The sequence below is a fragment of the Homalodisca vitripennis genome, chromosome X, assembly GCF_021130785.1.
Source record: "Homalodisca vitripennis isolate AUS2020 chromosome X, UT_GWSS_2.1, whole genome shotgun sequence".
In the NCBI taxonomy this organism is placed as follows: domain Eukaryota; kingdom Metazoa; phylum Arthropoda; class Insecta; order Hemiptera; family Cicadellidae; genus Homalodisca; species Homalodisca vitripennis.
Genome location: NC_060215.1, coordinates 15,215,881 through 15,240,957, shown reverse-complemented (window position 1 = coordinate 15,240,957; position 25,077 = coordinate 15,215,881). Strand labels below are relative to the sequence as shown.

At 38.9% G+C, this 25,077-nt stretch overlaps 1 protein-coding gene across 3 annotated transcripts in view; it reads right to left on the bottom strand.

Moving 5' to 3' along the window:
* The window catches only part of LOC124368723, a 100,708-nt gene that overhangs the window by 57,171 nt on the left and 18,460 nt on the right, over window positions 1-25,077 (bottom strand). For all 3 annotated transcript variants that reach the window (XM_046826037.1, XM_046826035.1, XM_046826036.1), the window contains exon 2: window positions 13,217-13,385. In XM_046826037.1, the coding sequence (XP_046681993.1) occupies window positions 13,217-13,385 (169 nt within the window). The remainder of the gene's footprint in view (window positions 1-13,216; window positions 13,386-25,077) is intronic.

The following is a 25,077-nucleotide window of genomic DNA, read 5'->3' as shown; positions in this document are numbered from 1 at the left end:
GTTCCTATTTCGAAAACTGCAATCTCTGTCTCTCACTACTTGGCACAAGAGGTCCTGGTTCATAGGGGTAAATTAGAGAAACACAATTCGAGATAGAAAACTAGGAGGGGTGTTCATTTTTAAAATATCTGCCGCCCGAATGAGTATTTGAATAACTAATCGAACATGTTTAAATCACTCTGATGACGTTAATGATATCTTTCCAGCCTTCAGCCAGGGTCTCAATTATTACTTAAACGTCGGTTACCCGTCCAAACAATGGTTTACCAAAGGAATTCTTATTTCTCGAGAAAACTAAATTTATTTCACAACCTATTCATTAGAACTCAAAATGTGAACTTCAAAATCTTCTTCAGGAAATACCGAAGGATCTTTAGAATAACCATTCGAACTTCTAAAACCTACGATGTCAAAAGAGCCTATGCCTAGTTGACGACGACAAAACCCAAGTGACTGGACATTGGACAACTGTGAGGGTGTTTCAAAAACTGCCTAGAAAAAACGAATGATTTTCTACTTGAGAAATTAGTCTTGGACAATACAAAAAGCAAAAGGAGCGTATGTTTAGGGTTTAGACAAAGCCTGTAAGAACCAGTGGTAAGGCTACAGAGAGCCGTACAGGGAGTTAGGTTGCCGACTCTGTTCTGACTCCAGTTTTTGTGTCCGTGTACTGCCGATCAAGATGTAATTTGGTTCGCGGCAGGGATGTTCATTATTATTAAAACCAAGGGCACGGGCAGCTTCCGAACGCAGCATCACAGACTGTCATTATCGCAACGTCAGTCGCAAGAGGTTGGTGTCAGACTAATCAACGGGCTTCCTGACATTATAAAAATTCCCAACAATAAGTTAAAAACTCGTCTGAAACACTTTTTACCGTCTTAAGTGTTCTATTCGGTTGATGACCCGCTGGGATCCGGTATTAATGTTACTTTTGCGGGAGTGAAAATGCATGTAGCAAGGGCATAAGTGCAGTGCACTTGTCTGTAAATGCAGATGCTCATAAACTACCGTTCTACGCATACCCGGCCGGTAGGTACCTTTGCCTCCTGTCTCGTTGCAATACTGCCTAATCTTGCATTTCTCGAGCTCTGGTTAAAGCACATAGACATTAGACATACAAAATGTAGAGCCATGGGAAAGTAAAGAGTTGCTAATTATTGATAACTGTCTTGCACGAACTCTATTATATTCAATTTTTCTACAATGTGTGTTTTTTAGTTTGAACACTCGTCTAAAATAGTTGTTTTACAGGCTATGCCGTAACAAGAACCGTCTTTGGCAGTATTTTGCCCAGGACCTCAAGTCATAAATGCCTGCTACAACAATTTGGTGAAAACATGATCAATTTGATTACGTCATGTTAACAGTCTATTAAGGTCTATTCCAGGGTACTTTGAAAAGTAGACTTCCTCGAGTATGGAATTCCCCTCATACAGCAGAACCGATTACATAACGCAACAAAAAAAGTTCAGGACAATGGATTTTGATGAATTTATCTTGAGATTGATGCTATTGAAATTTGGACACTATTGTTAAGATAAAAAAACATTTGTAGCCCCAAAGTTTGTTTAGAGCTTCCTCTGAAACAGTCTCATGCCAATTGCATATTGTGCAGTATTAATGGTTCAATGTCGTTGACATGCACGAGGAAAATAACTGGATTAAGTATTGATCCCTGGGGGACTCCATAGCTTTGTGGTGCGTAGGTTTAGAAAGTGATTTTAAATTTGGACCACTTGATTTCTATGACGTAGAAATTAACAGGCCCTTAAGAGTGTCAAACTTCGGATACCATGGGATATTAATTTGTCAAGCAATGTTTTGCGGCCTACACAGTCGAATACTTAAGAACACGATATCTCTCCTCAAATTCCCTCAACAACCATATTGACAAGATTTACTACTGTGTCAATTGTGGATTTGCTGTTTTTTGAACTCAAACTGGTCTTCTGAAAACTGGCCATTTGTCTAAACTAAACAACCTTAATAAAGGTTTTCGAATATTTTGCCAAGGTCGGATAACAAAGGCATATTAGATAATTATTTGTTGAAAAAAGGTTGCCTCTTTTGGAAAATGGAAAACTTTTAAAAGAGAGGAAAAGTCTTCAGGTTTGAAATGATTGATTTACTTATTCGGTAAATGGCCGCACAATGTGCTTTGAGCATTTTTTATGAGCCACATGGAAAATCAATTTGATAGCATTATTCAGTGGAAGCTGATGTATGATTTGATTGACGTCGTTCTAAACTACAGGAGCCAGCACCAATGGGGCTGCTGACTACAATTTATCCGAGGGGTTCCCCTGTAGAAGTGAAGATCGAAGACCTCGCTCGTCAGCAACAGACGAGAAGACTTGTTAAACTCGTCGTCAACCTCAGACGCATGAGTCACAATCCTATCCTCCTTAATTTGAACTTTAAATGAACAGTTATGTGTATTATCGATTGACATTTTTTGAAGAAAGTATTGGATTTGTGATATTACACCTTTTTTGCTGCTCGCATCATCACCGTTTGTACGTTCTTATGTATATTTGAAAAAGTTTCAGACTTTTCATTTCTGTACTCCCGTATATCTCAGAGAAAACCACGAGTTTATCTATTTAAACCAGAATTCATTTTGTGATCTAGGTTGGGCAACTGATATGAGAGGTAAATTCAGATGAGTCGTGAATTGTTGCTCTACGGATTGTATCAAATCTAGGAAATTCAGGTTGGAAGGCTGAGGAGAGCAATGTTGTCTGTTATCTCTATTTATTTCAATACTCTTTGAGTTTTTCTCGATTCTTTCAACTAATATGTTGGTGATAATATCTAAAGCCGCATGTGTGTTTAGCAGTTACCCTAGTTGGAGATTTTACCAACAATTCAAGGTCAAACGAACTTGGCAACAAGACAAAGCGCGTGGTACATTGACGATTGTTGTTTAGTGTGTTCACGTTAAAAATGACTCCTCAGTATGTGATGTTTTTATTTATTCGGATTCATTAGTATAGATTAGAGCTTAGAAAAAAACAAGTCTTCATTTCTCCTACGAGATATGTACATTTCTATAGTAACTAATTTTGATTATTTTGTTTCGAATTTTAATTTGACTGTTCAAAATCCTTTTCAGACATTTCATTGAATGGATAGTTATTTGGGAAGATAAAATTGTAATGGACACCAAAAAATTAACAACTAAAAACCAAAAAGCAACATCACCAGTACGTAACATGGAATTTTGCACAGACCGAAGTTTTCGGTTACAACAAGATCAGTATTAAGATCTTCACACAATAGCTGAATTTCTTCCACTGTTGGTTGCGAATTGAGGGTTTTTATGAAGAAGTCGTAATAAATGGTAAATGTCATTTTATAATTTTTCTGTTTTCATCGATTTGAGTTTGCTAATTAAGTAGTGGGCTGTCTAGAAGATCCGATTGCTTACATCGAGAGAGTCCTGACGTATGAATGAATCAGTACCCAGAGGTTTTCACGGCCGGCGCCAGCACAATTATCGGGAGACTGGGTGGCGTTGAAACGTCATGTCTCCTGCATATATCCTGCACTTGGTTGAATAATTTCTGTACTTGTCACAATAGTCCAGAGTACATGATCCTCTTACTGCTTAAGCGTACGAAATATATTGGTGTCTTGTAGTATTGAGAGGCGACAGCCGATTCGTCAAGGATAACATCCACTGGGACAATGATGGAAGAGGTGAGTCAGTGGTTGCAGGAGTCCCAATGAGTGGTGAGGGTCTAAACCTGAACGATGCAGTTTCCGCATAATCATCCCAGCTAGTATCCGTGTCCTCTCTTTGATGTTTTAGTTGCCTTGTGAAGAACCTCAGGACGATTCCATCCAAGTTGTGTATTGACCCGGACATCCAGTTCTTCGATTCAGGTATTCACGAGGGCAGTCGCGTGGTGAGAACAAAGAACTCTGTGTCGACCGGTCCAGCTCCAACGTATCCCCGAGGTAGGTATTTCGCTGTGCACAGACTGCCCGATGATTGGTGCCAGCAATCATCACCTAACAGCAGGGTCCGGGTTCGGCCGATGATTGGTCGAGGTTTACAATGTCAAGAGTCGGGCACCGGGCATTCATACGCCTCTACCCGAGGTCGCAGTCGGTCAACTCCAGCACAAGTCCCACGAAGGACGAGTGTGGCTGTAAGGCTGTTGGAGTTGTAAAGGATAGTTGTTATAGAGAGTTTCCGGTGTTTGTTTAGTTTGTATACTCTATAGTTCTTGATTGTGTCTGACTTTAGGTACATTTTTGAACCGTAAGTTTGAGAACAGGTTGTGTATTCGCTTTATTCAATAATACCTGAAATTTACATTCAAAATTTACAGGAAACCGTGTAAATTAATAAAACTTTAAAAGTCGGATGTAGTAAAACCACCTTGAGCCTCTCCTCCTAAAATAAGAACAACGTTAAACCTTATGCACTTTTGCGCCGTTATTTTTAGTTTTAGCGCTGTGGGAGATCTCATTTTTAAGATCTTATTATACGTAGCCAAACAATTTTTAGTGCATACGTTTTGAATATTTAAAATATGGCGGTCGAAAAGTTGTAATTTTTCCGGATAGCACAAAATATGAAAAGTACTAATTTTGATGCGTATTAATTATATCTTTAAAATGAAACAAATCCCAAAATTGTACGACTAAAAATAAGAGCGTAATCTTGCACGAGGTTTAATATTGTGCTTTTGAAGTTACAATCAAGATGGCCGCCTCTTAACCTGTTCTCAACTTGATTCCGTACCCTCTCCAGTTTGCAGTTGATCTTTTATGTATTAGTTCTCATCCTCCATCGTTGTTTTCAAGCACTTAAAAGTCAGTGTTGTCAGGACCTCGTCAGACTATTGCTGAGGCCAATAGCCCAGTAGGTCGTAATGGTGCAGAGATCAAAGCAAAGATCACAGCAGCAGAAGCGGACTCTTCCAGCGGGCTGAGGGATAGCTGTCACTGAACTCCGTAACTGGAGAAGCTTTGCTTATAATGCGTGCTTAGGAAGTGCTCTAGAACCAGACAACACCGTACACTCAGCTTTTGCCTACAATTGAGAGAGGCAGTGTAGTTGACTACTTAGATAGAAAAAAAAAACAGCATTTTCTATTATTTCATATGGTTTATTCCTCTATTTCTTTCTTCTTTTTGACAGGAGAGGCCGATCCCTTTTAAAACCTTGTTCTTCCCGTCTTCATGGGCCGCTGACCTTATCAAACAGAATAAGGAAGAGATTGGATACAGTACAAGGTCGATGGTACTGATAAAAAGTGCAACGGCACAGACAGGATTTAAACCCGGGCTATAGACCGCTCGGCCATCGGCACTCCCCATGTTGTCATTTACTTATTCTGTGCATAATGACTTTGTAACCGTGATTGGCAATTAGTGTTTGGATTGAACCAAAAGAACGCGGTTTGACGGTATCATATATACATTGCATAATCTTACAAAAGAAGTAAGAATAGATTGGCAGCCTGACTGTACGTAGTCGCTTTTTGCCTCTTTACTAAGAGTAAGAAGGCGCGCAACTTCTGTGCAGTTTGTATAAGCATTGCTGACAAGACGTCCATACTGACAGCAAGATTGACTGACATTACTTAAGATTAGTTAGTAGTTATAGCGTTCACTCGGAACTCTGCGGATCCTGAGGACGAATTTCGTTGCGGCATGTGAATATTTTTGCTACGGTAAATATAGCAATCCAAGCGTAACAATTATTATTGACTACAAAAAAGCTCACCCAGGATTTTATTAATACTATTACTGATTAATACTGTTTGCTATTGTTACATTGTAAGTAATGTTCAATTGTTTATTTATCTACATTTATTGTTAATGATAATTATTTAAATTTGAAATATTATTACAAAATATAAGTAATAACTGTACACATACATAAAAGCTGATCCAGACATTAAGTCCGTGATTATGAGTGGTGGAAGACTCGCAGGTACACCCCTGGTCACCATGAGACACTCCTCGCCTGCAGAAGACCCCGCCATCTTGTCTTCTGCTACGACGCCAACCGCCTCGTTATCTGTGTCCACTTCTGCCGTTTCGTTCCCTGTCGCAATGCTCCTCGTTTTATCACCTGAGGGAAGCCTCTTTGTCTTCTGTGATGCCATCAACTTTATCGCCGGACGTGACTCTAACCGCCTCATCGTCTGTACTGTCGTTTTCTACCTCATCGTCTGTACTGTCGCTTTCTGCCACATCGTCTGTACTGTCGCTTACTGCTTCATCGTCTGTACAGTCGCTTTCTGCCTCATCGTTTGTACTGTCGCTTTCTGCCTCATCGTCTGTACAAGCGCTTCCTGCCTCATCGTTTGTACTGTCGCTTTCTGCCTCATCGTCTGTACTGTCGCTTTCTGCCTCATCGTCTGTACTGTCGCTTTCTGCCTCATCGTCTGTACTGTCGCTTTCTGCCTCCTCGTCTGTACTGTCGCTTTCTGCCTCATCTGACACGTCGTCACATGCAGGAACGTTTTCTACCCCAGCATCTCCGATCCCAACTGATGAGAGACCTGATACTGAAAATGCACGCTTGCAGAAGATGACCCAATTTAAAATTGAGCGCAATTATTTATTTAACTTATTATTACAATATGACTGCTTCAACACACCAATCAGATAATTGTGATCAATGTTTCTGGTTCCGTTGCAAAATCTAGTGCCGGCTTCGCCGATCTTTACGTACGATTTGAACTGACGCTCTGTCTACATAAAAGCGACATTTCTACTTAATATGGACTTTGTACTAGCTTAGAGCAGGTGAATAATGATCTTATTTGCAGCCTGAAGATCACAGTTGAGGTTTTACAGGCCGAAGTTTAGTGTTTGAATGGGAAACTGAATACGATGCACTGCAATTGTAAAAAGAAAACGGATCCTGAAAAAAAAACAAAAAAAAAAACAAAAACAAAGAATAGCAGAAAATCATACTTGGAACAACATCAGAACGCACTTCTGACCCATTCAGTAGCCCTCGTGTACAACAGTCTTCTATGGAATAAGAATAAACTAGCTGTCAGCAGCCGCAACCGAAGAAGTTAGCCGCAGTAAAGTCGGCAATAACAGGACGCGATAGTCGTACTTAACACACTGCTGGCAAAGATAACAGGATTTCGGAAATTTGCCATCGATATATAGAAATAGAACACAACGTTTCGAGGATTGCAATCTACATTCTTCATAAGATGTCAAAAAACCTTAAGGTATAAAGGTCATGCGCAAAAGATTTAAAATTCTAGTAAAGATGTGGTGATGAATTCATCGATGTCATGGATAGCAACTGAAACAGTTGTACGAACAAAACTGAAGCATTACATCTGAGGATTGAATGGACTGGATCAAGCACCAACCGTGTCACCCACTGGTCACAGAGCAAGCGCACTGAGCTGGGAAAAATACACGTCCGTAACCCACTAGCGACGGCGGAAAACCGAGGAAAACTAATTCAAATATCGCAGCTGCTCAGGAAACAGAGAAATTTGTAAACTTGATACTAACTTTTCGAGATGATGACAAAATTCCTCAGCATTTATCTGATTGCCTTCTGCGGATTGCTGGCGCTAATGGCGTTGCAGTTTGAGAGCAGCGCGAAATTTATCGTTACAAGGAAAACGTAAATATATCCACACCTCTGGCATGCAAACTGAGTGTCACTACATCTCGATAACACCATATCTGCCCACCGACCATAACATCAACGAAGAAGTCCTGCTCGTGAATGTCTACATTGAAGAATTGACTGTCAGGCACAAATCCAGATCCTTGACTTTAATAAAATCTGCCGGAGGTACTTCACGAGACACGGCTTGCATTTACCGATGAGAGCCAAATGGCTACTGGCCAAAGTGATAGAGGAGACTCCGTATAAGGTAGGCCATGAACCTCATGAGGAGGCTGACCGAGCTGGCTGTCGACGCCCCCCGCCCTCTACAGAAGATGTGCCTTTGGTGACACTGACTCCGGCACCGCTCAATTCCACATGACTCCAAAACGGATGCTGTAAAGACATCAACCAGAAGAAATTAAAGACATGTTGTTAACTGTCGTGGTTGTTCAAAAGGCCCCGATCATTCGGTAGCCCATTTAGCCATAGTCAAATTTCAAAATAACTCCAAATTATCGTCAAACTGCCACAACCAAAATCGGAGAATTGGCATTGCTTTGTGATGATTTACAACTCGGTATTTTGTTTGTATCTGGCCATTGATTATCAAAACAAACTATTGGTATATTTTTAACAAAACAATTCCGAATTGAAAACACTTGGAAAGGTGCACAGAAATCTGTTCTGTTGGGGTTGCTTCTGCAAATTGGAAACTCGATCTCACAAAAAGTAAGAAAGAACCTTGGAGTACCTCAGGGATCGGTTCATGCCCCAAATTTAACATGGATGTTCAAAATGATATCTTGTTCAGTATGCAAATGAAACGACTCTTTGTATAAGTAAAAATTGACTTGGATTCAATACTTTCGTGGAAATTAATTCATACAACCAATTGTTTGTCTAGAAAACCTTGCAACCAACAAAGAACATTATTAATTTCAACTTGTGATAGTAATAACATGAAAATCTACCAGCGGTCATTTCACGACTCTCTACTAGAGGAAGTAATAACAATAATAATCTTTATTGCGTTAACAATTACAAGATTGCATGCATCATTATATAAATTTTGCATTGATAGAGCTATGAAATTGCACTGGAGATTTTTCAATGGTTTTCAATAATTTCCATTCCAGCGGCTCAATATGAACTCTTCAACGGAGTGAAACGCCTTTGACACCAGGAGGTGTTTTAATTGAGATTTGAATTATTTATAATTACTCAGATGTTTAATTCCCTCAGCCTGCTTGTTTATCAGTTTCACACCAACTTGGGACGGTATGTGTTCAAATGCCGACGTTATGTGTTGTACATTCCGAAAGCTGTCCCTGTCTCTTGTCTCGTATTGGTGGACGTCACTGCCTTGGACCAACTCGCATTTGAGTCGGCAGTATAGAACGACGCCAAGAATATAGAGGCAGGGTAAAGTTAACAATCCAAACTCCTTGAAGGCATCTTACACGACTCTCTAAAATTCAATTTGTAAAGCATTCTGACAGATTTCTTTTGAGCTCTAAATACTCTTTCAAATTTGTATTTAGAACAGCTGCCCCACAATCTCAAGCCGAAAGACAATTGACAGTATCAGGCCAAAGTAGACCATTCTTAAAACACGAATAGAACAAAATTTTGCAAGGTTACTAAAAAGTAAATGCCTGAAGCAACATTTGAGCAGATGCTGTCAATGAGAACATCCCATGTCAGCCCTCGATCAAGGTACATTCCAAGGAACTTCATGGATTCGGCCTCTCCCAAGATATCATCGTCAATCATTACCTCGGGACGCGGTACTCTTGTTCTTGTCGATACTGAAAAAAAAAATTGTTAAGTTTGATTTTGAGCTGTTTGTTTTCAAATTGAGTCGTGAGAAAGATGCGATGCATGAATTTAAATCGATAAATGATTTTTTTCACTTCAAGATCATTTTTATATTTCGATTTAATACAGAGATACGTGCCATCAGCATATTGTATCACCTTTCTGGGTTGATGTATTAAACTTGTCGACATAAATAAGGAAAATAACTGGCCCTAATATCGATCCCTGAGGGCTACCGTAGGGCATCTTGACCCTGTTAGACAACAGTCGCAATCCGTACGCAATGGTCTCTATCTTTAAGATACGACGAGAGACGAGAGCCAATCGTACGGCAAATCCCTGATACCACTAGTCCATAACTGGTGCAACAGTCCGTATGACGCACACAGTCAAAAGCTTGGGAGAGGTCGACAAATATGCTTATCACGTTCTCTTTACTCGACGCCATCGACAGCATTATGAATAACTTCAGTTACGGCATCGATGGACGATTTGTTTGTCCTAAACTCGAGCTGTTCAGGACAGAAACTTTAGAAGCGACCAAGAAATTGTTCAAACTGATTAAGAAAAGCTTTTTCAAAAACTTTACTAAGAACTGGGAGAATGGAAATCGGACGATATTTGCTTGAGGTGCAAGGATAATCTTTTTTGTTAATCGAAATATATATAAAATACGGCTCTATGTATCAAATCATCCACAAAAGAGTATTTGGAAATCGTTATTGTCCTTCATTCTTTTATGCTAAATATTTCCGAGTCAATCCAAAAACAAACTATTCGAAGTCTAATGTTATATACATTTCTGTCTCAAGTTGCAGGAATACGAGACACATCCTACCGTCATGGTTGATGACGCCTTCTTAGGGATTCAGACTCGACAGAGTTCCTGGGAATACATCTAGACTTTGGTTTAAATGGGAACGATCATATTAACTTTGTAATTTCTAGAGTTACTTCAGGCATTTATGCATTACTTAACTTAGCCAAATTTTGTATCCCTCAAGTTTTGAAGATGGCCTACTTTGGTCTTGAATATTCACTTTTTACTTATGAAGTAAGACTTTGGGACAGCTGTGCTGAATACAATTTAGTATTTAGACTTAAAGAAAGAGCAGTCCGACTAATTCCACAGTTAAAGTGTAGAAACACCTGCAAACTCCTTAAGGGGCGAAGGTTGCTGACCTAGGCCTGTCTCTACATCCTTGAAGTGGTCCTGTTTTGCTGTGATTCGAGTCAGGGAAATCCACCCCCTATGAGACGAAAGGGAGGGACAACTTCAGGATGCAACAACACAGAAAAAACTGATTTCAAGTGGTAGCCCTCGCAAGTTGGTGTTCAACTTAAAAATAAACTCCAAAGTGTAAAAATTTCGAGTGATTTCTCGCAAAATCGTTTCAAAGGCCTGTAAGTGTATGAAACATACTGTTCGATCGATGAGTTCATGACAAGCCGTTGGGATAATTTATACTTCAATTAATAGACCAATACTTGACAAAATAATTCTCGGTTCTGATATCCCACGTTCTTTGTAAGCGATAATCAAAATTGTTCTGAATATTGACGAGTCGAGACAATATGCAGTAATTTATTTTTCAGGTTTGTGATAGAATTTATTTATTCTTTTTTCTTACAATACAAATTTATTATTTTACTATCAAGATAGTGGGCATGCAGTGAACATAATCTTACAATACATTTAATTTCTGTATTCTCTGGTTTTATTATGTTTTATACAAAACCAATTTGATTTTATTAACCAAAATAATTATTATATATTATTTAAATTCCCACATGCAATTTAATTTCAATTAGATTAATTATTTATTTTAATCCTTTTATCATCTGTAGGACAGCAACTAATTGATGTATTATAATTGTGTACAATTCATTTTGAAAGCCACTTAAATTACTTTTTCTTAATTCTTCGTTATTTTCAGAGAAAAGTCTTTTGAAATTCCCTGCTGTTACATATTGTGTACTAAAATTCTCTTAATTTATTTATATTTAAAGGTATTTTATTTAGATAAAAATCTAAAATATATGTTACTTTTTTATTTATGAAATAAATTTATATTTAAAATATATACTTATTAGCTTTTGATATTGAAACAAGCATAGTATTCTGACACCTTCTGAATCAAGTCCATCAATATTTTCTTCATAATTTTATGTAATAATAGATATTTTGAATCGTTAATTAAAATTAAAAATATTATTATTAAATATATTAACTCTAGGCGTCGCTGTAGATTTAGGATTCGCAGTTTAATGATGGTGCAAGAAATGGTAGAACTAGGCCCTCCCGGCCATTCCACTACTACTAAAAGAATGATTCACTAAATTTCTTACTCACAGTTGGAAGGCTAAATGTCTAATCTCATCAACGGCGAGGCCGTAAAATATTTGTTCCATTACAAGCAAGTAGTAGATCTAGTGCACTTTTCCAAAACAAGGCATAATTGGTTTCCTTCCCAACTTCCTCGACACTGCTTCTTCAAGAGATTAATACGAACAAACCTCTGTAAAGTTGTCGGGACGCAGAAAAACGCCTTTTAGGCATTTACAAATACCATTTTCTTTTCTAAGGCCCATCTAATGACAAGGATCAGGTTTACCGTATTCCATCATTGTCTACTTTTTAATTTCCTTGCATCCAGTATCTGGAGATCTAGACAAACCCGCCGTAGATGCCCAAGCAAAACATCCTTTAATATTTTTAAAGGATGTTTGGAATTTTACAGCATTGTTTTCCAATTTTTCATGGAATGTTTCATACATAGCTAGTTTTCTTTTGAAAATATGTTTTTATTTATGATCTTCATACCTCTGTGCCAAGGCGACTAGTTATTAAATACTACTTCTAAGTTCGAATTCTGTATTATTCCACATACGTGCAGATTCCATCTGACGTAACATGTGGAGGAAACAGGATTTTTCCGGACATTTACCATCGTTCAGTGGCAAATGTCCGGAAAAATCCTGTTTCACTCACAATCCTTTCATCGTCAAAAATAAACTCCAAACAAAGAAATGAAATAACATGTACATACCAAAGGATACGTTTCATTGAAGGATAATTGAGTCCAAATAACCGTTAGCAGTGGCACTACAGAGAGTGTTAAGGCATATCCTTGAAGTTCGTAACACATGATCTTCATCAGTCCTTATTCTAAATATTTTCCAGTTGAACCTACCACTGGGCACGGCAAAAACCGATGTGTCACTTAAATCTGGGCAACCTTATGGATGTCCAGGAGCGGCACATCACTAACCGCCATTGTCGAGATTTTGGGGTGCAAGGGCAATTCGATAGGTCTAGTCTACTGCGGGAGATGACTGTTGGAGTTGGTGGGGTTGGTTCCCTAAGTATCAGAGGTTCTTGCTAGCCTCAACAAGGGTGTACCACCCTCTGCCTACTTTGAAAAGGCTGGTTCAGAGCTGGCCTTCCCTTCTTCCGGGGAGACATGACTTTGAGATTAGTGCCCTACTTCTTCCTCGTAAATCTCGATAGGGGTCGGCCCCTACCCCGTAACCTTACAGAACCTGAATATCCTGTCACTCCGGAAGCAGCGCTAAGGTTATTTAAGTGCAATTTATAAGCTTCTTGTCCTAAGAGAACAAAACAATCTTTTAACACCTTAAAGACGGTCGATAGCTATCGGGGGATTAAAGGCAATAAATAGCTTTTTTATAGCTAGTATCCGGGAAGAAATTACTCGTCTCGCCCTTAGCCTCTAATCTACCCAGTGATACCGGATACTTATGCTATTGAAGTACCTGTCAAAAAGGATAACGTTGTCGCCCTGGCGTTGGTGACATTGACCCCACATGGGAATGGCTTCAGCTGTGATGTTGACCTGCGAGTACTGGACGTGGGCGCCTGCCGTCACAGTTTGCATCACATACTCCCCTTGTAGCTCCGCCGAGAAGTAACATGATGCCTGGCCTGCACAACACATACCACGAGTCATGTTTTACACGCCACAAATGATATTCAAACATTTACTTGTTAGTGCTAAACATCTGGTGTTTAGTCACATTAGATTGTGACTTTCCGTAATTCTGATAAGATTTTATGTAAGACACAGTTGGTAAAAGTCACTACACAGAGTGATTATCTACTGTAATTAGTGTGAATCATTCACCACTGGCGAGTAAGCAGTTAATCTAGCTGGAACAATAACTGGTTATACATTTACACAGCATGTATCTATTTAGATAAGTCATCCTGACTGTGAAGGAAACAGGATTTTCCGGGTATTTTCCATCGTTTAGTGATACAGAAAATCAGTAACACTACGTTTCGAGATCTGCAATCTGATCTCTTCTTCAGGTAAATAACTAATCTAACACACAATTGCAAACTAGGTTAAAATAAACACATCATACCAGAGCGCTGTGACACACGTAAGTCAGGAGACACAACCACCATGTTGTGTGTCAACTTCACTAACTTTAAAACATGTCGTAGGTGGTCGGCGAATGCAGACCTATTGTGGCCTGTATTCTGTAGTTGAGTTTTAATAATTAGTGTTGTGTTTTGTTTTTATTTAGTGCATGTTTTAGAGTTAGAGTTGATGGCAAATGTCTGAAAAAAATCCTGTTTACTTGTGAAGTAACCTTGCATCGTCAAAAACAAATTTCAAACAAAGGACCCTGACTGTGTCTACTCTAATCAGTATAACACACTCACTATGTACACTGCCAAGAAAAGATTTAACACTATTCCACGTGATTTGTATCGGTGGACTGAACCACACAATCCGACGCTCTGGTATGACTCAAGGCGGATAATGAGCGTTTTCTTTATCAAACTATCGTAATGAATTCAATTGACGCGGTGATTTCGTTAATTCTAAATTGGCATAGTCTAAAATGGTTTTATGACAACATATTCTTTTCTCAAGAAAAGTTTACATTATATATGAAACTATACTCATACTAGAAGGATTGAGTTTGGACTACAATTCTTCGATGCTATATTAAAGTTGTTGGTAAGTTTCTTAAAAAAATTGTTGTTACTGATATTTACACAGATGTTGAAAATTCTCTTACTGAAATGGAGAATTAGCTGAAGTTAAATACTACACAGTTGCACTGATTGAAAAGCCTAGTAGAGAAGCTATTAAACTGAAAACATGGCGAGGAGTTATTATCCCCCTATCGCCTCTGTTGCTGTTTTCCTCCTCTGTTGTAGGAAGCAACACCATTAACACGACGAGAGTTGTTGTTTGGTCTCTTAAGAACATCTCAAGAAGGGTTATCATGCCAGCATTTTCCTCCTCTGTTGTAGGAAGCAACACAATTAACATGACGAGAGTTGTTGTTTGGTCTCTTAAGAACATCTCAAGAAGGGTTATCATGCCAGCATGTTCCTCCTCTGTTGCAGGAAATAACACCATTAACATGACGAGAGTTGTGGTTTGGTCTCTTAAGAACATCTCAAGAAGGGTTATCATGCCAGCCTTTTCCTCCTCTTTTGCAGGAAATAACACCATTGCCATGACGAGAGTTGCCGTTTGGTCTGTTATGAACACCTCATGAAAGGTTATCATGCCAGCCTTTCCCTCCTCTGTTGCAGGAAATAATACCATTAACATGTCGAGAATTGTTTTTTAGTATGTTAAGAACACCTCAAGAAGGGTTATCATGCCAGCCTTTTCCTCCTCTTTTGCAGGAAATAACACCATTGCCATGACGAGAGTTGCCGTTTGGTCTGTTATGAACACCTCAAGAAGGGTTATCATGCCAGCCTTTTCCTCCTCTGTTGCAGGAAAAAAACACCATTAACATGTCGAGATTGTTCTTTAGTATGTTAAGAACACCTCAAGAAGGGTTATCATGCCAGCCTTTTCCTCCTCTTTTGCAGGAAATAACACCATTGCCATGACGAGAGTTGCCGTTTGGTCTGTTATGAACACCTCAAGAAGGGTTATCATGCCAGCCTTTTCCTCCTCTGTTGCAGGAAAAAACACCATCAACATGAAGAGAGTTGTTGTTTGGTCTGTTATGAACACCTCAAGAAGGGTTATCATGCCAGCCTTTTCCTCCCCTGTTGCAGGAAATAATACTATTGACATGTCGAGAGTTGTTGTTTAGTATCTTATGAACACCTCAAGAAGGGTTATCATGCCAGCATTTTCCTCCTCTGTTGCAGGAAAATAACACCATTGCCATGACGAGAGTTGTTGTTTGGTCTGTTATGAACACCTCATGAAAGGGTTATCATGCCAGCCTTTCCCTCCTCTGTTGCAGGAAAATAACACCATTAACATGAAGAGAGTTGTTGTTTGGTCTGTTATGAACACCTCAAGAAGGGTTATCATGCCAGCCTTTTCCTCCCCTGTTGCAGGAAAATAACACCATTAACATGACGAGAGTTGTTTGGTGTGTTATGAACACCTCAAGAAGGGTTATCATGCCAGCCTTTTCCTCCTCTGTTGCAGGAAATAACACCATTAACATGACGAGAGTTGTTGTTTGGTCTGTTAAGAACACCTCAAGAAGGGTTATCATGCCAGCCTTTTCCTCCTCTGTTGCAGGAAATAACACCATTAACATGACGAGAGTTGTTGTTTGGCCTGTTATGAACACCTCAAGAAGGATTATCATACCAGCATTTTCCTCCTCTATTGTATCGCTCCATACATTATCCCCATATACCCTACTGTGAGCTCCATCGCAGTTCTGTGGTTGTAAATTATTTTCTACATATCGTTACGCTTGGATCATTACATTTCCACCAAAAAGGGTTATTTATATATCCTGCCAGACCGGTGTAAGGAACAGTTACGTGAAACCCACCGCCTGCACTGGTGCATTACCAATTAACAGACATAAGAGCGGAAGAATTAGCTAACAAGAAGGACGGCCTACGGGAACCGTTACTGTAACCTGCGTTTCATACTCGCTGGCTGGCAATACAGACTGTACAGAGGGACTCGATGTTGACGCAGGTACGAATTTCTGTGTTTAGTGTAATGACTACAACTACTACAATAACTGGCATTTCTTACTCACATGCCGATAATACTGTACAGAGGGAGTCGATGTTGACGCAGGTACGAATTTCTGTGTTTAGTGTAAGACTACAACTACTACAATAACACTGGCATTTCTTACTCACATGCCGATAATACTGTACAGAGGGAGTCGATGTTGACGCAGGTACGAATTACTGTGTTTAGTGTAAGACTACAACTACTACAATAACTGGCGTTTCTTACTCACATGCCGATAATACTGTACAGAGGCAGTCGATGTTGACGCAGGTACGAATTACTGTGTTTAGTGTAAGACTACAACTACTACAATAACTGGCATTTCTTACTCACATGCCGATAATACTGTACAGAGGGAGTCGATGTTGATGCAGGTACGAATTACTGTGTTTAGTGTAAGACTACAACTACTACAATAACTGGCATTTCTTACTCACATGCCGATAATACTGTACAGAGGGAGTCGATGTTGATGCAGGTACGAATTACTGTGTTTAGTGTAAGACTACAACTACTACAATAACTGGCATTTCTTACTCACATGCCGATAATACTGTACAGAGGGAGTCGACGTTGACTATCAGTAAAAAGTACTGTAGAAGTGTGAGGAGCTTAGAGTTGACTGTTATCACAGTGAATATGTTGTTGGTACTTGTATAACAGTTCCTACGCCCCTTCATAATAATGCTCGTTATTTTTCTTTAGTCACTCGTTACCCCTTTAAGTCCTCAACTGTTGTATCGTGATTAGTGGAATAAGTGGCTCTTTGAGGAATAGATTGCAGAGTGTTAAAATTATTGTCTAAATATTTTGTTCAATATAAGGCGAGATAAACCTATTCTCATTATATACAACCTATAATGTTCAAGCTGGATGATGTATGTGAAATTGCAGGACATTAAAATTATGGTGAGCCGGTCTTGTTCATCCATTGAGACCTGCTTCTTGCAGAGTTCTGGGACCTGTGAGGACTAGCCTTGGTTAGTGACAGGAAGAATGACTGCGGGAGTGTATGATTATGGCTTCTTAACTATCTCCTCTGTTCCTTTTTCTTATCTTTCCACTTTTGTTTTATAACTGTTATTACATTGTGTTATTTCCTATGAATACCGGAGGAGGTACCAAGAGTTAGTTATTTTTATATTTTAAACAAGCATAATACATTATCAGTTTTAATTTACGACAAAACTGTTAGTATGTTTTAAAAAACATGTACCTATTATTTCTACACATGTATGTACAAAACAGATGTGATACAGATTTTATCAGCTAGTTTTTAACCTCGTTATTCTTTTACCTGCATACTTTTACAGCCAATGTTTTTATAATGACAAATCATTTTTTATTTACATTTATTGACGAATGATAAATATACGAAAGGACATAACAAACAATAAGTGCTGATTCATTCATGAAAGGAGTCAAGGATCTTAACCTTTCTTTCAGTGATAATAGCTTGAATTGAATACTCAAATACGGATGTTTAGCTGACAAATTCCACATCATAGACCGGAGTCTCTACATTCCTAGACTTTGTAAATGTCACCTTTAAAAAGCTCGTATCAATCCATGTGATGTCCTGCTCCGATGTATTTTGATTATAGAGTATTTAAAATGCACAAGAACTGAACACAAGAATATTTTACATACGATAAATTAATGTCATCCCATCAAATTATCCTTTCACCCAGGTCAGTACTTGGCTAAAGATTCCCATGGCTTAACTGACAATTAAAATAAAAAATAAACAAGATAACGTCAAGAAACTTTGATAAGTCAACACTAATAACAAATTTGAACATACTTACAAACTTTACACTCACCGCTTTTGGCCGGATGCAAAACTGAGTATAGTTCACCACACCAGAAAAGTACCAAACCTACCAGTATCGTTCATCACACTAGCTAAATACCAAACCTACAAGAATCGTTCACCACAACAGCTAAGTACCAACCCTACGAGTATCGTTCACCACACCAGCTAAGTACCAAACCTACCAGCATCGTTCACCACACCAGCTAAGTACCAAACCTACAAGTATCGTTCATCACACTAGCTAAATACCAAACCTACCAGCATCGTTCACCACACTAGCTAAGTACCAAACCTACGAGTATCGTTCATCACACTAGCTAAATACCAAACCTACAAGAATCGTTCACCACAACAGCTAAGTACCAAACCTACTAGTATCGTCCACCACACCAGCTAAGTACCAAACCTACGAGTATCGTTCACCACACCAGCTAAGTACCAAACCTACAAGAATCGTTCACCACAACAGCTAAATACCAAACCTACAAGAATCGTTCACCACAACAGCTAAGTACCAACCCTACTAGTATCGTCCACCACACCAGCTAAGTACCAAACCTACGAGTATCGTTCACCACACCAGCTAAGTACCAAACCTACCAATATCGTTCACCACACCAGCTAAGTACCAAACCTACAAGTATCGTTCACCACACCAGAAAAGTTCCAAACCTACCAGTATCGTTCACCACACCAGCTAAGTACCAAACCTACTAGTATCGTCCACCACACCAGCTAAGTACCAAACCTACAAGTATCGTTCATCACACACTAGCTAAATACCAAACCTACAAGAATCGTTCACCACACACCAGCTAAGTGCCAAACCTACTAGTATCGTCCACCACACCAGCTAAGTACCAAACCTACAAGTATCGTTCATCACACTAGCTAAATACCAAACCTACAAGAATCGTTTACCACACCAGCTAAGTGCCAAACCTACAAGTATCGTTCATCACATTAGCTAAATACCAAACCTACAAGAATCGTTCACCACAACAGCTAAGTACCAACCCTACTAGTATCGTCCACCACACCAGAAAAACCAGGAAGAAAAAGGATTACGAAATCAGGATTGCGTAATCGTAAAAGTCCAGATTTCCATAAAGCGGGACACAGAGTTATAAGCTGGTTTGAAATTCTTGACGAGGTGTATGACTTTGTTACTGAATTTGTGTGGAAGATACCGGACAAAATGTGAAGAAGAAGAGAAGCCATTGCACGGCCGTGGCAGCCGCAGCGGAGCATGCGGTGACCGCGTGCCCAGCCATCCGTTCAGGTGGCAGCCACGCTCGGGTGTCGGACTTCCGCCACGGCGCAGCGCAGCATCTCTACCTACGGCACTTCCTTCCCTTGCGCGTCTAATGAAATATGGAATGTTGTTTACTACAATAAGTATATATAAGTAAGTTTTGAAATGAAAATACATACATGATATATCATAACATTCGCTTCCGTGCATCGCTAGTTTTACACAGTTTTTACAGTTCCGTAATATGGAAAGTGATCGGTCTACTGCTTTTTCCATAATGTTATCTCAGTTTTGTAAAGATCTTAAGAACTCCTGATAACAAAACTTAATTACACATTGACTCAACTAAAAGAATTGTCATTATTTTAGCACTAATGGCTAGTTCAAAACCATCACTAGAATGAATAGAGGGACTGTTACATGCATCCTTGCATACGGAATGCTGAAACCAGGAAACTGAGATCTGTTGCTATGTCACGTATCTCGCAGGAGCTATTTTACTGTGTACCGATTGTTCTCTCATTGGAGAGTCAACGCAGTCACGTCTTAGTACACGAAACTGACACGTATCTCGCAGGAGCTATTTTACTGTGTACCGATTGTTCTCTCATTGGAGAGTCAACGCAGTCACGTCTTAGTACACGAAACTGACACGTATCTCGCAGGAGCTATTTTACTGTGTACCGATTGTTCTCTCATTGGAGAGTCAACGCAGTCACGTCTTAGTACACGAAACTGACACGTATCTCGCAGGAGCTATTTTACTGTGTACCGATTGTTCTCTCATTGGAGAGTCAACGCAGTCACGTCTTAGTACACGAAACTGACACGTATCTCGCAGGAGCTATTTTACTGTGTACCGATTGTTCTCTCATTGGAGAGTCAACGCAGTCACGTCTTAGTACACGAAACTGACACGTATCTCGCAGGAGCTATTTTACTGTGTACCGATTGTTCTCTCATTGGAGAGTCAACGCAGTCACGTCTTAGTACACGAAACTGACACGTATCTCGCAGGAGCTATTTTACTGTGTACCGATTGTTCTCTCATTAGAGAGTCAACGCAGTCACGTCTTAGTACACGAAACTGGCACGTATCTCGCAGGAGCTATTTTACTGTGTACCGAGTGTTCTCTCATTAGAGAGTCAACGCAGTCACGTCTTAGTACACGAAACTGACACGTATCTCGCAGGAGCTATTTTACTGTGTACCGATTGTTCTTTCATTGGAGATTCCTCCATGCCACGTCTTAGAACACGAAACTGTCATGTATCTCTTAGGAACTATTTAACCTGTTGTTCTCGTTATTGGAGAGTCGTCAAGCTATTCTAAGATACGATTCTAGTGGTATTGCGTGCTTACCTATTTAGATTGAGATCGTCGTCCTTCCGCTTCTTCCGTATTCATATCGTGGTAAGGGTCACTCCATTACGTTGCGATCGAAACGAATTCGTTACTCACCGTTGCGTGGGCTTAGGTCGGGCTTTGACTAAAGAGGTCAGAACTGGTTTGTACGAGTAATATTTCAAATCACTCTCGGTGCGTATTCAACGCCGCGTGGGTTTAGTTCGGGCCTTGTCTGAATGGAACAGAACTGGTTTGTAATATCTTACACCACTGATGTAGTGTACCTAACGCCGCGTGGGTTTAGTTTTGGCCCTTGACTAAATGGAACATAACTGGTTTGTAATATCTAAAACCACCGACAGTGCAAGCTTAGTTTGGCCCTTGACTAAATGGAACATAACTGGTTTGTAATATCTAAAACCACCGACAGTGCAAGCTTAGTTTGGCCCTTGACTAAATGGAACATAACTGGTTTGTAATATCTAAAACCACCGACAGTGCAGGCTTAGTTTGGTCCTTGACTAAATGGAACATAACTGGTTTGTAATATCTAAAACCACCGACAGTGCAGGCTTAGTTTGGCCCTTGACTAAATGGGACATAACTGGTTTGTAATATCTAAAACCACTGACGGTGCATACTCAACGCCGCGTGGGCTTAGTTTGGTCCTTGACTAAATAGGAACAGAACTGGTTTGTACGAATAATATCTCAAATCACTCTCTGTGCGTACTCAACGCCGCGTGGGCTTAGTTTTGCCCTTGACTAAAGATGACAGAACTGGTTTGTAATATCTCATAAACTACTGACGGTGCATACTCAACGCCGCGTGGGCTTAGTTTGGTCCTTGACTAAATGGAACAAAACTGGATTGTACGAGTAATTCTTAAATCACTCTCTGTGCGTACTCAACGCCGCGTGGGCTTAGTTTTGCCCTTGACTAAATGGATGACAGAACTGGATTGTACGAGTAATTCTCAAACCACTCTGACTGTGCATACTCAACGCCGCGTGGGCTTAGTTTGGCCCTTGACGAAATGGAACAGAACTGGTTTGTAATATCTAAAACCACCGACAGTGCAGGCTTAGTTTGGTCCTTGACTAAATGGAATATAACTGGTTTGTGATATCTAAAACCACCGACAGTGCAGGCTTAGTTTGGTCCTTGACTAAATGGAACATAACTGGTTTGTAATATCTAAAACCACCGACAGTGCAGGCTTAGTTTGGCCCTTGACTAAATGGAACAGAACTGGTTTGTAATATCTAAAACCACCGACAGTGCAGGCTTAGTTTGGCCCTTGACTAAATGGAACATAACTGGTTTGTAATATCTAAAACCACCGACAGTGCAGGCTTAGTTTGGTCCTTGACTAAATGGGACAGAACTGGTTTGTTATATCATAAACCACTGACGGTGCATACTCAACGCCGCGTGGGCTTAGTTTTGCCCTTGACTAAAGAGGACAGAACTGGATTGTACGAGTAATTCTCAAATCACTCTCTGTGCGTACTCAACGCCGCGTGGGCTTAGTTTTGCCCTTGACTAAAGATGACAAAACTGGATTGTAATATCATAAACTACTGACGGTGCGTACTCAACGCCGCGTGGGCTTAGTTTTGCCCTTGACTAAAGAGGACAAAACTGGATTGTACGAGTAATTCTCAAATCACTGACAGTGCATACTCAACGCCGCGTGGGCTTAGTTTGGTCCTTGACTAAAGAGGATATACCAAACTATAAAAAAAACTATAAGAGGTTTGTAATATAAATTATGTTAAATAATATAAAGCATCTTATGTTTAAAGTTTCAATTTCTATTTTGCGTCATGTTTACAAAATGAATTTATTTTGTTTGTGACTATGTTATATTGTTTTTATTTACCTCCACTCGTAAACCACTGCAGTAATACCGTATATATACAATAATAATAACTGAATTCTAGTTTTAGATAATAATCTATTAAATTATATCAACGAGGTATGAGGTTCCTGCCCCTACATCATTTACTCATTTCTACCCCAAAAACACTTCCTAAAACACCCTAGCTTTCAATAACAATTGTTTTAGTTACATACAAATCTATCACGCTTATCAAATGATTGCTATTGTTGAGGTTATGCCATACCTGATCACTGTCAGACTGATTAGTATGTGATGTTAATATAATGACACGTTCTACACATATTGCCCCAATTTTGGGAATGCAATATTAAAAATATATTGTTCAGAACAATACATTTTTAATATAGTTTTCATAGGACAGTGACTTGTTGTACGCGATAGTACCTTACATGAGCCTAAATTATAAATACAAATATAACACACACCACTTTTTTATAAATAACATTTTCTCTGAGAGTTTAACATTTCTGTCACTGAAATTCCTTCAATGTTTATTGCACAAAAGGAAACCGGGTCTACAATATAGGTTTCTGCATCGTGGGGTATACAAATAAGATATGTTGGTGAACAAGATGTTGACAGAAGGCGCTCTTGAGCAGAAATACACGTGATAGGTATTAGTCAAGAGCACTTATCCGTGTGGGCCGAATAATAGATATTGGGGAGGGCACACACAGCAGGGACACCGGACGGTGGGTACCAAAGTGGAATCGGAGGGTGCGCCTGAATTAGCACCCCCTGGACATAGCACCCCCTCGCTACTGACGTCATTTTGACGTCACGAAAGGGGGTGCTAAATCAGCACAGTGGCCGTGTCCAGGCCCTGAATAAACACCCCCTTGGAATACGGGGGTCCTAATTCAGCGCCTCGACCGTGTTCATGTGCTGATTTAGCACCCCCTTAGAATAGGGGGGTCCTAATTCAGCGCCTTGACCGTGCTCATGTGCTGATTTAGCACCCCCTTGAATCTGGGGGCTGCTAAATCAGCGTATTGATGAGATGAATAATTACTCCAACGGAATATAGTAATAAACGTTTAAAAAACCATATTGCGATTTATTTTTCAATAAAATAAAATAATATATATATATATATAATTATTTATATTATATACCTATATATAAATATATAATATATAATATATATATATATATATATATATATATATTGCAATGAGTATATTTACTGCATTGCTGTGGTTTACTTAAAATTTCAAAAACAAACAGTTCATTACCAATTATAAAAATACTATGCATCAAATATACTTAAGTAAAAAACTAGGTTCTAGGCATTCAAATACAGGTTTATTTTAAAGTAAAATTAATTTGAAATCGTGGTACGAACAACGCAGAGGAACTGATATTGCGTAAATCCGGCATGTGTAGGCTAATAAATATACATGGTCAGAGATTATATCAACCTATTAACCACTTTAAAAAACAATTATTTATTTATTTTAATTTTTTTCGAATACCAATCAAAAGCGGGAAAATTAGAACCGTGAAATTGTAATTTTGCGACGGCTAAGAGCCAATTATTTTTAAGGACGCATCATAAACTGAATTATACTATTTAAACTGAATAGTATAATTCAAACACACTTGACAAACAATTTAAATATTATTTTTATATCTACAAGAATCAATATCATTCAGTTATATCCATATCAGTTAGTTCAACTATAATTAAAAAAAAAAAGTTGAAAAACAATGTTAAAAACACGTAGCAATAAATATACTACCGTATTTTCAAAAGCGTTATTGCTGTCAAAACATACATTTATCTACTGAGTATTATGGATCTACATTGTTTAATTTCCCCTCTGTCGGTTAGTGTGCGTTTTTTGTTGTTAAAAATGGAATATCTTGGAAAATCTCAACGAGTAGGTCACAATACAAAAATCGAGTAAACGGCAGCTCCAGATATATCTTATGCCAATCGTGCTCACATCGTTAGTCCCTTCATTTAAAGTACAGGAAATACATTAATATCTGTTGCCAAGCAACTTTTTTTTCTAATAAATTAAAAAACTACTAGAGATATTGCAAATGTATCAACAATGAACGCCTTTATGAACAATGAAGGACAAAAACAAATGTCTTAATTAACAATAATAAACTGTTGTATTTATCATAAAAGCTTCAATTTATTCAAAAATATTATGTGAAAAAAAACTAAATAAAGTGACTAGGTTATCTGTTATATATTAAGAATAATAAAGAACAAGAAAAATTCGTACAGCAATATTCAGACAATAATGCTTTTATAGATGACAAAATCAAAGATAAGCGGTTTTATTGGAAATACATCT